The 16,416-nt window shown below is 38.0% G+C and overlaps 1 protein-coding gene across 2 annotated transcripts in view; it reads left to right on the forward strand.

Moving 5' to 3' along the window:
- The window catches only part of TENM3 (teneurin transmembrane protein 3), a 756,540-nt gene that overhangs the window by 638,983 nt on the left and 101,141 nt on the right, over positions 1-16,416 (forward strand). For both annotated transcript variants that reach the window (XM_053703859.1, XM_053703860.1), the window contains one exon: positions 14,233-14,465. In XM_053703859.1, coding sequence (XP_053559834.1) covers positions 14,233-14,465 — 233 coding nt within the window. The remainder of the gene's footprint in view (positions 1-14,232; positions 14,466-16,416) is intronic.

Here is a 16,416-nt window from a genome sequence, read left to right on the forward strand (position 1 = left end):
TTTATGTAGCTATGCAAGCACTCATATAACTGTGGTCTACATCATCCTGTATAGGTCTTCTGCACGCAAGTGACTAGATCAATCAACAGCAGTGTTCTCAGAATGTGTGCCCCTCTGTTGAACAATCCAATCATTTGCATGTAGAAGACAGGATGATGTCAGACAACAGTTGTAAGAAACAAGTGCCTGCATAGCTTTTTATGCTTAATGCAGACCTGCATAATGTTTTTATCTCCCCTGTGTTTTTTGGAACTTGCGCACATTAGTTTGTGGGCCCTCTTTGGTATCAAGGGTTTTCTTTCATGTAATTGTCAAGAGTCCATAAGCTAGTGATGTATGGGATATACAATCCTACCAGGAGGGGCAACGTTTCCCAAACCTCAAAATGCCTATAAATACACCCCTCACCACACCCACAATTCAGTTTTACAAACTTTGCCTGCTATGGAGGTGGTGAAGTTTGTGCTAAGATTTCTAAGTTGACATGCGCTTCTCAGCATTTTGAAGCCCGACTCCTCTCAGAGTACAGCGAATGTCAGAGGGACATAGAGAGTATTACCTATTGAATGCAATGATTTTCCTAACGGGGGTCTTTTTCATAGGTTCTCTGTTATCGGTCGTAGAGATTAATCTCATACCTCCCTTTTCAGATCGACGATATACTCTCATATACCATTACCTCTACTGATAACTTTTTCAGTACTGGTTTGGCTATCTGCTATATGTGGATGGGTGTCTTTGGGTAAGTATGTTTTTATTTATTAAGACACCTCAGCTATGGTTTGGCATTTTATGCATTTATATAAAGTTCTAAATATATGTATTGTACTTATATTTGCCATGAGTCAGGTTCATGTATTTCCTTTTGCAGATTGTCAGTTTCATATTTGTGAAAGTTAATATTGAGAAATATTTTTCTTACCTGGGGTTTAGTCTTTTTTTCAATTGACTACTTGTTAAAATTGCGGACTGTCTTAGACTCGCGGGTGCGCTAAATGCTACACTTTATTGCGTCATTCTTGGCGCGAAAAATCTTTTGGCGCGAAAGGCACGTCCGTTGACACAAGTTCGTCATTTCCGGCGTCATACTTGACGCAGGGGTTCACACAGGGTTGCGTCGCTAGTGACGCAAGTGTGTCATTTCCGGACATGGTTGATGGCAAAAAAAAATTTTCAGTTACGTTGTGCGTCATACTTGGCGCCAAATTTTTTTCAACATTTATTGCCCTATTGCTTTTGCCTTTTGCTATGTATGCTATTTGCTTTTTTTCCCATTCCTGAAACTGTCATATAAGGAAAATTTTGCTTTATATGTTGTTTTTTCTTTTACATTTTGCAAGATGTCTCAATCTGATCCTACCAGTCACAATTGGCCTCCCTTGTAGATGATGGGGTGGAGGGTGGGTTCATTGACCAGGCCACAAAAGAGTATCTGCTTGTTGTGAACCCCACTATAGCGACTTTCAACCATCTCCCAAAGGTACATAAATCTTTGGTGAATGTGCAGGGGAGGCCAATTGTGAGTGGGATCGGCTCATTACTTGAGCACCTTTCGGAGTGGCTGGATGGCATCTTGCAGCCAAAAGTGAGCACTTTGTGGAGCCATTTGGCTGATACGAAACATGTTTTAAACCTGTTGAATCAGGTTAAATGGAATAATCAATACAGATGGCTCACTGTGGATGTTAAGTCCCTCTACACCTGTATTCCTCATGATAAAGGGGTAGAGGCAGTACATTTTTTCCTCAACAGGCATTATGGTGAGCGACCAGTGTTAATCAACTTTGTGGTTGAGGTGACTCGGTTCCTCCTCACCCACAATTATTTTGAGTTTATGGGACAGTTCTATCTCCAGAGGCGTGGGACAGCCATGGGAGCAAAGTTTGCCCCATCCTATGCTAACATTTTCATGGGGTGGTGGGAGCTGTCCCACGTCTTTGGGGATCAGAATCCCTTTAAAACAGAGATCATCTGGTATGGTCGCTTTATTGATGATCTACTATTCATTTGGGGAGGTACTGAGTCCCAACTGGATGAGTTTGTGAAGAATCTGGATAATAATGACTGTGATTTGAGGTTTACGTCTGAGGTTCAAGACAGGTGTGTCAATTTTCTAGACATTTCATTGGAGGGTGTAGAAGGTAAAGGGATTTGTACAAACCCATAGCGGGGAATTCTCTGTTGCACGCCTCTAGCTGTCACCCTTGGAGAGTTTTCAGGGGTGTGGCTAAGGGTCAATTTATCCGCCTAAAAAGGAACTGTACATTTCAGTCTGTGTATGAAAGACAGGCGGATGATTTGACCCTTAGACTAAAGGAGAGGGGATATGATCCCCGTCTGATTATGAAGGCTAGGAAAGATGTAGAGAGAATTCCCAGAGAAACATTATTATTATCTGGAACCAAAAGGAAAGAGAGAGGGGGGGGAGACCAGGATTTCACCAGCAGAGTGTCCTTCATCACTGAGTACTCCAAACAATATGAAGAAGTTTGTGAAATAGTGGGCAAGCATTTTAATCTCCTGCAAGCGGATGATGGATTAGCAGATATAGTGGAGAGGGGGATCAGATTTGCGTATAAGAAGAACAGGACAATTGGCAATATGGTTGCCCCCACTAAGATTTGGTCTGAGCCTGCTGGGCACAGTGCCTCATCCTGGCTGACATCTGTGGGGGTCTTTAGATGCCACCATCACACGTGTGTTGCCTCTGAAAAGGTTGTGGTAGGGGATGTATTTAAATCCTCAGTGACGGGTGAGAGCTACAGGATTAGATATTGTCTAAACTGCAGACAAACTTATATAGTGTATTTGATCACATGTAGTGTGTGCTCTCTACAATATGTTGGGCTCTCGACGAGGGAAGCCCGAACCCGTATAAAGGAGCACTTGTCAGATATCAGGATAGGGTCCAAGACTACCCCCCTGGTGAGACACTTTGTCGAGACACATAACAAGTCAGCGAGGTCCTTTGTATGGAGCATCATTGACAAAGTTCCCCCGAAACGTGGCCAGGGAAATAGAGTGAACAAGCTTGGTGAAAGAGAGGCCTTCTGGATCTTCAAGTTGAAGACGAGGATTCCAGGGGGCCTCAACTCAGAATTTGATCAACTTCTGGTCACGGGCTTAGGTGTGTATATATATATATATATACATACATGTATAATATAATATATACTATTGTGATCATTATCTCTTTGGAACCTTGTGTTGAGGTCTTTTGTTACCTTGGAATTGACCCAGCCGGATTGATTCCTTAAATTGAGAGATCCAGGTCTATTTTTATATATATTTTTTTTATATTTTTTTATATATTTTTTTATATATTTTATATATATTTTTGTTCATTTCATCTTATGCATAGGGATCAACTGGTTTTGGTTATGGGTTTGTTCCTGTATATATATTCAGTTTATTCTTCTGATTGATACTGACATTGGTCTGGAATACAGTATAGGGTTAGGATTGTGATCTTTCTAATCCTAATCCTTATATCTATATTGATTTTCAACTTTATTTACATCACCAAATCAGTTTATGTGATTAGTGTGTTATGAACCACTTTTTGAAATTTGGGGATGTTAGCAGTGTGACCTTGACATGGATTTTTTGGATTATGTGCCTGTTTTGGGGGTTCTCTATATCTGTCTTTTGGCCCCCAGCGCGACACCTAGTTACAGACATGTCTGTGTATTTATTTACAACTGTTTTATAGTTTAAAATCTCAATTTACGAACCTTGTTTGGCGAATGGGTCGAGCTCGGGGTTTTGACTAACAAATTCCTTTATTGACCGCCATGATTGAATGCATTTATATAGATTAACTGATTTGTACATTAAGAATGTGACCAGATTATTAATTTCTGTACATCATTTGGGTACGTAAGGTTGCCTGTTTCAATATTTATTTGCCTGCATGCATTCTCACATCATGGATATGCTGTGTGTTTTTCCCACCAGCTTGTAATGTGTTGTGCTCCGATTCTTTGGTATTTTGGTCTAAGTGGTTTGCTTTATACCGTCTAATATTACATATTGGGGTGGCGCGTGTTCAGTTATTTATTTACCTATCTCCCTGCAATGATGACGTGGATCCCAGGGGTGGATCCTATGTAAGGGATAGGCGTTTGTTTACGTTTTACGGACTAGCCAATTAGAGCTGTCCTGTCACGGAACACTGACGTTGGGCCCCGATCAACATTGGAGAAGTATGGTTCCGGTCACGATATGGGGTCGTGCGGTCGATTTGTACTTTGCACATCTGATCCTCTTATCCCCATCTGCAGCGGGGCGCTGTTCATCCGCGAACTTATTTGGTTACATTGTGGGAGCGCTCAGTGATGAAAAGTACTGGGATAATTAAAGTTGTGTATGGGATTGTTACTATTATCCCTGTTCCATGCTTTTGTTTATTTGCAACAATAATGTTTATATATACAATGTTTATTATCACATTTGCCTACAACTAATGAACTGGATTGGGTAGGGGGGGTGGGTGTGTGTGTGTGTCTAAATATGTTACTGATTGGTTAATTGGTTGGAGGGTGTGTAACTCCTACTCCAATCAGTTTTGGAGCTAAGTATTTTAAATCTTTGTTTGATCACTTGTGTTTTAAGAGGCTATGAGTAAGGCTCACGCCGAAACGCGTTAGCCGCTGTTCTGTCATTTAGCTCATTCTTTTTCATGCACTTTCATCTCTGTATTGGGTTTATTATCATTTTAAGAGGGATGTTTCCCTGAATTTATTTTCTGCTATTTTTTGTACCCTGTTCTTGTTTCTTTATTAAACTATTGCGCAACGGCCATCCCCAGGTGCTCCTGTGTTTTCTTATGTGTTTCACTTTGTATCAAAGGCCGGAGTGAGCACTGGTGTTTGGCCGCTAACTGCTGATTCATTTGACCACCGAGGGACAGCTCGTGGGACCAGGGGTCGATAACAGCCTCCCCTACTATAAACTAGGTAATCAACTTTGCAGAACGGTGAGATATGGAGAGAGCCGCTGGAGCAGCTTCTGATAAGGTACTTACCTAGTGTTGTTCGAAGGGATATCTGTTTGTCACTAATTCAACAAAAGTGTGACTTTAGACCCAATTCCCTGTCCACATCACCTATACCCAGGGAGGGAGGAACCCTGTTGTGCAGGATTACGTTTGAACTGTCCACTGCAAGAGCGTCAAGGGGTTGGATATATTGTGCTCTTTTTTTTGCCTATAAACACCATCGCATTTGACAGATTAATACTTGTGTCATAAGTTTGTGTAAACACTCATCGTTCTTTTTTCCTCCTACTTTGTTTGATTGTCTCAATCTGATCCTGCCTCAGAATTATCTGCTGGAACTTTGCTGCCTGACATCGGTTCTACCAAAGCTAAGTGCACTTGTTGTAAAATTGTGGAGATTATATCTCCAAATGTCATTTGTAATAGTTGTCATGATAAACTTTCTCATGGAGATAGTTTCCATCTGTAATAGTACATTGCCGGTTGCAGTTCCCTCAACTTCTAATGCACATGATATACCTATGAATTTTAAAGAATTTGTTACTAATTCTATTCAGAAGGCTTTGTCTGCATTTCCACCTTCTAATAAGCGTAAGAGGTCTTTTAAAACTTCTGATAAAATTGATGAAATTTCAAATGACCGACAGCATAATGAATTATCCTCTGATGAGGATCTATCTGATTTAGAAGATCCTTTCTCAGACATTGACACTGACAAATCTACTTATTTATTTAAAATAGAGTATATGCGTTCTTTGTTAAAAGAAGTGTTAATTACTTTGGATATTGAGGAAGCTAGTCCTCTTGATATTAAAACCAGTAAACGTTTAAATGCTGTTTTTAAACCTACTGTGGTTACTCCAGAGGTTTTTCCTATTCCTGATGCTATTTCTGACATGATTTCTAAGGAATGGAATAAGCCAGGTACTCCTTTTAATCCTTCTGCAAGGTTTAAAAAATTGTATCCTTTACCAGCAATTGCAATAGAGTTTTGGGAAAAATCCCCAAAGTTGATGGGGCTATTTCTACTCTTGCTAAACGAACCACTATTCCTATGGAAGATAGTCATGTGATGCCATTTTTTATATTATCAAAATTGATGTTAGATCCATGTCTTTAGCTATTTTAGCTAGAAGAGCCTTGTGGCTTAAATCTTGGAATGCTGATATGACATCTAAGTCTAGATTGATATCTTTTTCTTTCCAAGGTAATAATTTATTTGGTTCTCAGTTGGATTCTATTATTTCAACTGTTACTGGGGATAAAAAACCTAAGGGTAAATCTAAGGCTTCTAATCGTTTTCATTCCTTTCGTCAAAATAAGGAACAAAAACCTAATCCTTCCCCCAAGGAATCTGTTTCCAATTGGAAGCCTTCCTCAAATTGGAATAAATCCAAGCCTTTTAAGAAACCAAAGTCAGCCCCTAAGTCCACATGAAGGTGCGGCCCTCATTCCAGCTCAGCTGGTAGGGGGCAGATTAAGGTTTTTCAAGGATATTTGGATAAATTCTGTCCAAAATCAATGGATTCAGAACATTGTCTCTCAGGGGTACCAAATTGGATTCAGAGTAAGACCTCCTGTGAGGAGATTTTTTTCTCTCACGCATCCCAGTAAATCCAGTAAAAGCTCAGGCTTTCCTGAAGTGTGTTTCAGATCTGGAGGTTTCAGGGGTAATCATGCCGGTTCCTTTTCAGGAACAAGGCCTGGGGTTTTATTCAAATTTATTCATTGTCCCAAAGAAAGAAAATTCATTCAGACCAGTTCTGGATCTGAAAATTTTGAATCGTTATGTAAGAGTACCAACTTTCAAGATGGTGACTATAAGGACTATTCTGCCTTTTGTTCAGCAAGGACATTATATGTCTACAATAGACTTGCAGGATGCTTACCTTCATATTCCGATTCATCCAGAATATTATCTGTTCCTGAGATTCTCTTTTCTAGACAAGCATTACCAATTTGTTGCTCTTCCATTTGGCCTAGCAACAGCTCCAAGAATCTTTTCAAAGGTTCTGGGTGCCCTACCCTCTGTAATCAGAGAACAGGGTATTGCAGTGTTTCCTTATTTGGCCGATATCTTGGTACTAGCTCAGTCTTTACGTTCTGCAGAATCTCACATGAATCAACTTGTGTTGTTTCTTCGAAAACATGGTTGGAGGATCAAGTTACCAAAAGGCTTTTTGATTCCTCAGACAAGGGTCACCTTTTTAGGTTTCCAGATAGATTCAGTGTCTATGACTCTGTCTCTAACAGACAAGAGACGTTTGAAATTGGTTGCAGCATGTTGACGCCTTCAGTCTCAGTCATTCCCTTCAGTGGCTATGTGCATGGAAGTTTTAGGCCTCATGACTGCAGCATCAGACGCGATTCCTTTTGCTCGTTTTCACATGAGACCTCTCCAGCTTTGCATGCTGAATCAATGGTGCCGGGATTATACAAAGATATCACAATTAATATCCTTAAATCCCAATATTCGACACTCTCTGACGTGGTGGTTAAATCACCAGCGTTTAGTTCAAGGGGCCTCTTTTGTTCGGCCAACCTGGACTGTGATCACAACAGATGCGAGTCTTTCAGGTTGGGGAGCTATCTGGGGATCTCTGACAGCACAAGGAGTTTGGAAATCTCAAGAGGCGAGATTACCAATCAATATTTTAGAACTCCGTGCAATTCTCAGAGCTCTTCAGTTTTGGCCTCTGTTGAAGAGAGAACCATTAATTTGTTTTCAGACAGACAATATCACAACGGTGGCATATGTCAATCATCAGGGTGGGACTCACAGTCCCCTAGCTATGAAAGAAGTATCTCGGATACTTGTTTGGGCAGAATCCAGCTCTTGTCTAATTTTTGTGGTTCATATCCCAGGTGTAGACAATTGGGAGGCGGATTATCTCAGCCGTCAGACTTTACATCCAGGGGAGTGGTTTCTCCATCCGTATGTGTTTTCTCAGATTGTTCAGATGTGGGGTCTTCGAGAAAGAGATCTGATGGCCTCTCATCTAAACAAGAAACTTCCCAGATACCTGTCCAGGTCCAGGGATTCTCAGGCGGAAGCAGTGGATTCGCTGACACTTCCTTGGTGTTATCAACCTGCTTATATCTTCCCGCCTCTAGTTCTTCCTCTGAGAGTGATCTCCAAGATCATCATGGAACAATCGTTTGTGTTGCTGGTGGCTCCAGCATGGCCCAGAGGTTTTGGTATGCAGATCTTGTTTGGATGTCCAGTTGCCAACCTTGGCCACTTCCATTAAGGCCGGACCTACTGTCTCAAGGTCCATTTTTCCATCAGGATCTCAAATCATTAAATTTGAAGGTATGGAAATTGAACGCTTAGTATTAAGTCATAGAGGTTTCTCTGACTCAGTAATTAATACTATGTTACAAGCTCGTAAATCTGTCTCTAGGAAGATTTATTATCGAGTTTGGAAGAATTACATTTCATGGGGTTCTTCTCATAAATTCTCTTGGAATTCTTTTAGAATTCCTAGAATTTTACAGTTTCTCCAGGATGGTTTGGATAGGGGTTTGTCTGCAAGTTCCTTGAAGGGACAAATCTCTGCTCTTTCAGTTTTATTTCACAGAAAGATTGCTAAACTTCCTGATATTCACTGTTTTGTACAGGCTTTAGTTCTTATTAAGCCCGTCATTAAATCAATTTCTTCTCCTTGGAGTCTTAATTTGGTTTTGAAGGCGTTACAGGCTCCTCCGTTTGAGCCTATGCATTCTTTGGACATTAAACTACTTTCTTGGAAAGTATTGTTCCTTTTGGCCATCTCTTCTGCTAGAAGAGTGTCTGAGCTATCTGCTCTTTCTTGTAAATCTCCTTTTCTGATTTTTCATCAGAATAAGAGGGTTTTGCAGACTTCATTTGAATTTTTACCTAAGGTTGTGAATTCTAATAACATTAGTAGAGAAATTGTTGTTCCTTCTTTGTGTCCTAATCCTAAGAATCTTTTGGAAAGATCCTTACATTCTTTGGATGTGGTAAGAGCTTTGAAATATTATGTTGAAGCTACTTAAGATTTCAGAAAGACTTCTAGTCTATTTGTTATATTTTCTGGTCCTAGGAAAGGTCAGAAAGCTTTTGCTATTTCCTTGGCCTCTTGGTTAAAACTTTTGATTCTTCAAGCTTATTTGGAGTCGGGTCAAGCCCCGCCTCAGAGAATTACAGCTCATTCTACTAGATCAGTCTCCACTTCGTGGGCTTTTAAGAATGAAGCTTCAGTTGATCAGATTTGCAAAGCAGCGACTTGGTCCTCTTTGCATACATTTACTAAATTCTACCGTTTTGATGCATTTGCTTCTTCTGAAGCAGTTTTTGGTAGAAAAGTTCTTCAGGCAGCTGTTTCAGTCTGATTCTTCTGCTGCTGTTTTAAGTTTTTCTTTTCTTCATGAGAATAACTTATCTATTGGGTTGTGGATTATTTTTTCAGCATTTTTACTGTTTATTTTTATCCCTCCCTCTCTTGTGACTCTTGTTTGGAGTTCACATCTTGGGTATTTGATATCCCAGACGTCACTAGCTCATGGACTCTTGCCAATTACATGAAAGAAAACATAATTTATGTAAGAACTTACCTGATAAATTAATTTCTTCCATATTGGCAAGAGTCCATGAGGCCCACCCTTTTTATGGTGGTTATGATTTTTTGTATAAAGCACAATTATTCCAAATTTCTTTGTTAATGCTTTTTACTCCTTTCTTTATCACCCCACTACTTGGCTATTCGTTAAAATGAATTGTGGGTGTGGTGAGGGGTGTATTTATAGGCATTTTGAGGTTTGGGAAACTTTGCCCCTCCTGGTAGGATTGTATATCCCATACGTCACTAGCTCATATTGCCAATATGAAAGAAATAAATTTATCAGGTAAGTTCTTACATAAATTATGTTTTTTTGCATTTCAAAAATTATTGATGGGGGCATGTTCACTGGAGATGCTTGCTCTACCTTTCTCTAAGGGTTTTACTGTATCTCATTGCTCATTTGTTATAGTTTTCCTTTTTTTTAGGTAAAAATGATTATACTTATTAACTTCACTTTTTCTGTCTCTTTTCTTTAATTTATTCCTCATTCATGCAATCAACTGTTCCCTTCATGTGGGCACACTTTCCCTTTAAGTGTAAATTAAATTTTTGTCCTTGAAGGCATCTCCACATATGTCATAGATTATTCTAATTACTGGATATATGTCTCACACCTAACTAAAGCTCAGTGAGCTAATGGACAAAGACTTGACTTGACTTGCTATTAATTGATAAAGAATATTTTTTTACTACCAGGAGGTTTCCCAGTGGGCTGCATCACCGGAGAGTGATTAGCTACTATTTAAGAGTGTGATGCTGCTGTTGAGGCATTGTAGTTGTATCACCTATTTCCTTGTAAGTTTTATTTCCTGGACCATGTACCATTTTAGTAACCCTCCTTTTAATGTTTTTTACTGTCTAGTCAAGTCACAGTATGAGACGGAATGATGTACTGCTTTGAGTGTCTTCTCCAGACCACACTATGGGCCACATGTATTGAACTACCTGCTGACAGGGTTCTCAGCTTGAAAACATGTCTGTATGGCTTTGCAGCATATAGGCAGCAGACCCTGTCCGTCCGCTGCCCTATGTACCATTACGCTTTCAAGTAAGCGTGTTATGCTGCCCCCATTACCTCCCACAAGAGAAGGACCTGTCAATCACCTTGAGCAAGTGAATTTTGGCTGATTTCTCTCCGCCAACTCAGAGGTGACGCAGAGTGTAAAAAGCAGTAGTCTAATGACATAGCGGGAAGCAAGCTTGCATGTGCAAACCTGCCCCGCAAAAGCCCTGAAGCAGCTTATGCTGCTTAGTACATGGAGCCCTATAAGTAAATATTTTCACACTATGAAAAGGAGTCATGAATACAATTGGGTTGTAACATACCTATGTAACAACTATCAGTCTTTTTTTTATTTTATTACAAACTAATATAATTTAATTCGGAAAATATTTTAAGGGAAGGAATATCACAGTAATCTTCATAAGAAGAAATGGGTTGTGTGCATTCTACGGATTTTTTCCAGGGCTGCTTTTTATTCCCAGTCCAACCCTGATCCTACCTCTAAGCTTACTTTTTTCCACGTCTCAGCTGCCCTATCACCAAACTGCTGGTTTATATGTAATGGCTGGCACAATGACAGTTCGGTACAGATAGCCATTTCTATTAGCTGCCTACATTGCGACATATGTTCTGTACTCTCTACATTCAGCATATTTAAGAGAACCGTTCTCTATCTTTACTTGCTAATGTTAGAATTATTATGTAGTATCTTAATATGAGGAATGTGTTAATTTATTATAGATTTGTTTATTTTTACTAAATCACATGTACAGTGCAAGCAGATGTTTAAATCTCGCATAGAGATGCAGAATAATTTTAGCTCTGCATTTGTAAACTCATCAGAAATGGGTCTAATTGTTCCTGCACCCTTAGCACAATTATATAAAAAAGTTTGAATATAAAATAGATTTACAAAAACTACATTCAATATTTTTCTTTCTTTTTTTTCCTATAATAAATCATTTTTTCCTAATAAGTCTATTAAGTCCATGAATCAAAACTGGCAAATTATATAAAAGAAAATCTATCCATCACTGGGCAACAAATATTAAAACCATAAAGTTAGCAAAAACGTGTTAGCCCAACTGGCTGTAATCATAGACTATACAGTATAAACTCCAATCTGAAATGTAATTTTCTTACAATATATATATATATATATATATATATATATATATATATATATATATATATATATATATATATATATATATATACACACAAATTTAAGGTTGCTCATTAAATACCTTCAATTGTTTCATTATAGGGATACCGTTCAAAATATCTTCAGCTATAGTATAATTAGTGGAATTTAAGTAAGTTAAATAACACACAGACTAGAAATAATTTGAAAGGGAAAACTCAGGCACTTAAAACATGAAATAATTACTTTGACATAGCAGCCTATCTTTTTTCAGGCATGCAGTATTTACTTAATTTCCTTTACCTATCAATTCTATCATCTCAATCAATTGTGATTTTAATTTGTTCTTGTTCCCTTTACCCTCATCCAAGTAAGAGGTGATTCTTCTAGAGTGCAAACCAGAGAGCAGTCTCCCTTAGGGAACACATTGATGTCACTTCCACTGCCATTCAGATATTCACAGAAGAAATAACGGCAACTAAACTAATAGTCAAGTGACAACAGCACACCATATCACATCACATATTTTATGTACAGTATGCTTAATATAAGACCTGCATTTCAAAAACTAGTTACAATAGATGTTTTAAAGCATTTAAAGGATTACTTTCTGTTATAATTTTTAAGCTAAACAACTAACATATTAATGTTAATAAACATTAATTAAAACCTACTGACCTATATTTTCTCCAAAACGAAGTTTCATAACGTTCTAAAAGTTATATCTTTTATTCGCCGATGATGTCACGTTATACTGCCCACTATTTTCAGCACTGTGTGTTCAAAATACTTAAACCAATAACTTTGTGTTTAAAGAGCCATTTTGAAACCTAGGTATTGTAAACGGATTGGTACAGAGCAAAGGATACCCACAGAGTGGGTTTGGAAAACAATTAAATTTGCAGACAAGATTTCTGATATACGGTAGAGATATGTTAATGAAATGCTATTGATAAAAAGCGTATTTGGGGTAGTTAGTTAGTAACAGGCATAGAAAATATTTACTTACAGTGGCCCTTTAAGCTTGGTTTTATTTTTTTCTGCTTTTGCCAATCAGGGACAGATTTAAATGAGCTATTACAATCATTAAACAATCACTTTGTAGTATGTTGCAGGGTTAGAATTATGAATCTGCACTTCTGCTTCTATGGGCAGTGAAATACCTATCCTTTCCAAAAGTAATTGCAGAGAATTGGAGGCAGAATAAATAATGGATTTAAATACGTTTTTTTTTTATTTATTTTTTTATTACTAGACCTAATAAAACATTTATGGGAAATTTGGTTTCTTTTTAAAACTCATTTTAGTTTATTACTGGGTATAATGAAGAGAAAGTTTTAAACGCACAAGAGCTATGAAATATTTATATAAGGATTGTAAGTGCGTATTATCATAAATCATCAGCACTGTGTATTGAAGAAAATTAATATTTTGGATTTGACAATGTCATGTATGTGTAATACATACTTAACTAATTTGTTTTACATTGTTGTAAAAATAAATTATACACAGACTCTAAAAATCACTTTTAATCTTAAAAAGGAAGCACTTCATTTTGTTTTAATTCCTGCTAATGCCTTTGGAGAAATAGAGTACAAATCACAGGTATGTTCTAGTGCTAATTAAGAAGTAGTTTAAAATTACCACCTTGCAATTAGTGTAATAAAAACTGTTAATGTGTGAAATGATTTTCGTTATTTATAATTGAAATGTTTCTATGATTGCAGCCAGACACACAGTTGATGGTATGGCTTTAATTTTACATAGCTGCAAAGCTTTTTTCCTGATCAGCAGATCTATACTTGGGCACAGGCAGGAAGCTCCTCCGCATATTAAATAGGGCCTCTGAGTCAATGATTTGTTGCAACAACAGTAGAATCTTGCTGATAGAAGTCAGAGGAGTTTTATTTAATCCATTGTGAGCTATTTCTCCTATGTCATGAGATGACTATAAATGAAAAGGACAACGTCATGATCTAGTTAAATACTTTTCCTATCTGTCTGTCGTGTAAATGTATGAGTGTGTGCAAACATTTTTGCCCATTTTCTATAGGAGAATGTTTTTGTCTAGTCTTGCTACTTGATGCGAAGATCTGTGTATTAGGTGGAGCTTAAGCATTAGTTCATACATGGAGGCATTGCCATTCTGGTTTGTTCTTTTGCATAAAACGGTCTAACTGAGCTTCAGCATTGGGAGTGAAACTAATTTAGGTTATTTTAAAATGGAAAACAAGAAACAAAGGCAGGAACCGAAGTGCTGTTAGCGAAAGTAGCAGATTTTTAATCAAGCTTGTAGTGTAAACTCACAAACATTTTGGAAAGGCAGTGAGGTATGTTCCAACGCGTTTCGCCTATTTTAAAATTGTTGTTGGCAATAACACACAAAACACATTTGCAAAATAGTTTCTAAGAAGTAAAAATGTAGTATTTCATGTAGCATATAAACTTAGATTACTGTATAGCATATTATGTAACCACCTCTGATCTCTTTTTTTTACAGCAGTAATCTAGCTCATCGATATTACTTGGCTACTGACCCGGTAACAGGAGACCTTTTTGTTTCGGATGCAAATACCAGAAAGATATATCGTCCCAAATCACTTGTGGGAGCAAAAGATCTGACCAAAAATGCTGAAGTTATTGCAGGTACTGGAGATCAGTGCACTCCCTTTGATGAGGCAAGATGTGGTGAGGGAGGAAAAGCCGTGGACGCAACTCTCACAACTCCCAAAGGTAAGGACCCGTCGTTCCAATAGTGAAACCAAGTCTTCCATGTTTAAAAATTATACAGCATTCTGAACTGCTACCCAAGTTAGTGATTTTAATAATCCCTATCTAATTACCCTTAAAAACCAAAAATGTTTATTTTGCCAAATTTCCTTAAAGGGACATAATACCCATTCGCTAAAAAATCACTTCAGAGTGATGCAGCATGAACATCTCTGTAAAAAAAAGTTCTCTGTGAACAGTTATTGTTCAGCTACTGTCAGCTGCATGTTGAGGGGAAAAAAGCCAATCAGATTCATCAGTGCTAAAGACGCACTTTGTTTTACTTTGATAAATGTAAGCTTTTTTTAAGCTGAATAGGGAAATAACATGACTGTGATACTAGATGCACACTCCCTTAGTCCCGGGACTAGCATCCTGATTGGATGCTTAAAGTCCCTTTACAATGGCATGTGGCTACTAAGGAAATTGAGGGAAAATATATTACTTTTTTACATAGAGGTGTTAAGGTGATATCTTCTAGTCAGGTTTCTCTTGTTAAGTGTATCCAGTCCACGGATCATCCATTACTTATGGGATATTAACTCCTCCCCAACAGGAAGTGCAAGAGGATTCACCCAGCAGAGCTGCTATATAGCTCCTCCCCTAACTGCCATTACCAGTCATTCTCTTGCACCCAACGAATAGATAGGATGTGTGAGAGGACTGTGGTGATTATACTTAGTTTCATACCTTCAATCAAAAGTTTGTTATTTTATAATAGCACCGGAGTGTGTTATTCCTTCTCTGGTAGAATTTGAAGAAGAATCTACCTGAGTTTTTCTATGATTTTAGCCGGAGTAGTTAAGATCATATTGCTGTTTCTCGGCCATCTGAGGAGAGGTAAACTTCAGATCAGGGGACAGCGGGCAGATTAATCTGCAAAGAGGTATGTAGCAGCTTATTATTTTCTGACAATGGAATTGATGAGAAAATTCTGCCATACCGATATAATGTAAACTCAGCCTTAAATGCAGTAGCAGCAACTGGTATCAGGCTGTCATGTATGTATATTTTACACTTCAGTATTCTGGGGAATGGCACTTCACTGGAATTATACTGTATGCATAAAACTTTAGCCTAATTTGCAGGGACTAGCAACAGGCTTTTTAATAACACTCAATTTATTAATGTTAAACGTTTTTTGCTGGCATGTAAAATCGTTTAATTTTCTGAGGTACTGGGTGAAAAAATGTTTTGGGCACTATTTTTTTCCACTTGGCAGTCGTTTTATTTAATTTATGACAGTTTACTGATCTCTCTCACTGTTATGTGTGAGGGGGAGGGGCCTTTTTTGGTGCTTTTGCTACGCATCAAAAAATTCAGTCAGAAGTTTATTGTCTTCCCTGCATGATCCGGTTCATCTCTACAGAACTCAGGGGTCTTCAAAACTTGTTTTGAGGGAGGTAATCGCTCACAGCAGAGCTGTGAGATTGTAGTTGACTGTGATAAAAAAACGTTTATTTCTGTATTTTTTTTTTTTTTTTTTCTGCTATCAGGGTTAGTTATCCTTTGCTAATGGGAGCAATCCTTTGCTAAAATTGTGTTTTTTACAAAGACTTGATGCTATAACTTTTCAGTTTATTAATTTTCAACTGTCATAACTTTTTCTGTGCTTCTTATAGGCACAGTACGTTTTCATATTATAGTAAATTACTTGAAAAGTATTTCCAAGTTGCTAGTTTATTTGCTAGTGTATTAAACATGTCTGATTCAGAGGAAGATATCTGTGCTATATGTGCTAAAGCCAAAGTGGAGCCCAATAGAAATTTATGTACTAACTGTATTGATGCTACTTTAAATAAAAGTCAATCTGTACAAATTGAACATATTTCACCAAACAACGAGGGGAGAGTTATGCCGACTAACTCGCCTCACGTGTCAGTACCTGCATCTCCCGCTCGGGAGGTGCGTGATA

Source organism: Bombina bombina, chromosome 2 (genome assembly GCF_027579735.1).
Source record: "Bombina bombina isolate aBomBom1 chromosome 2, aBomBom1.pri, whole genome shotgun sequence".
Classification (NCBI taxonomy): domain Eukaryota; kingdom Metazoa; phylum Chordata; class Amphibia; order Anura; family Bombinatoridae; genus Bombina; species Bombina bombina.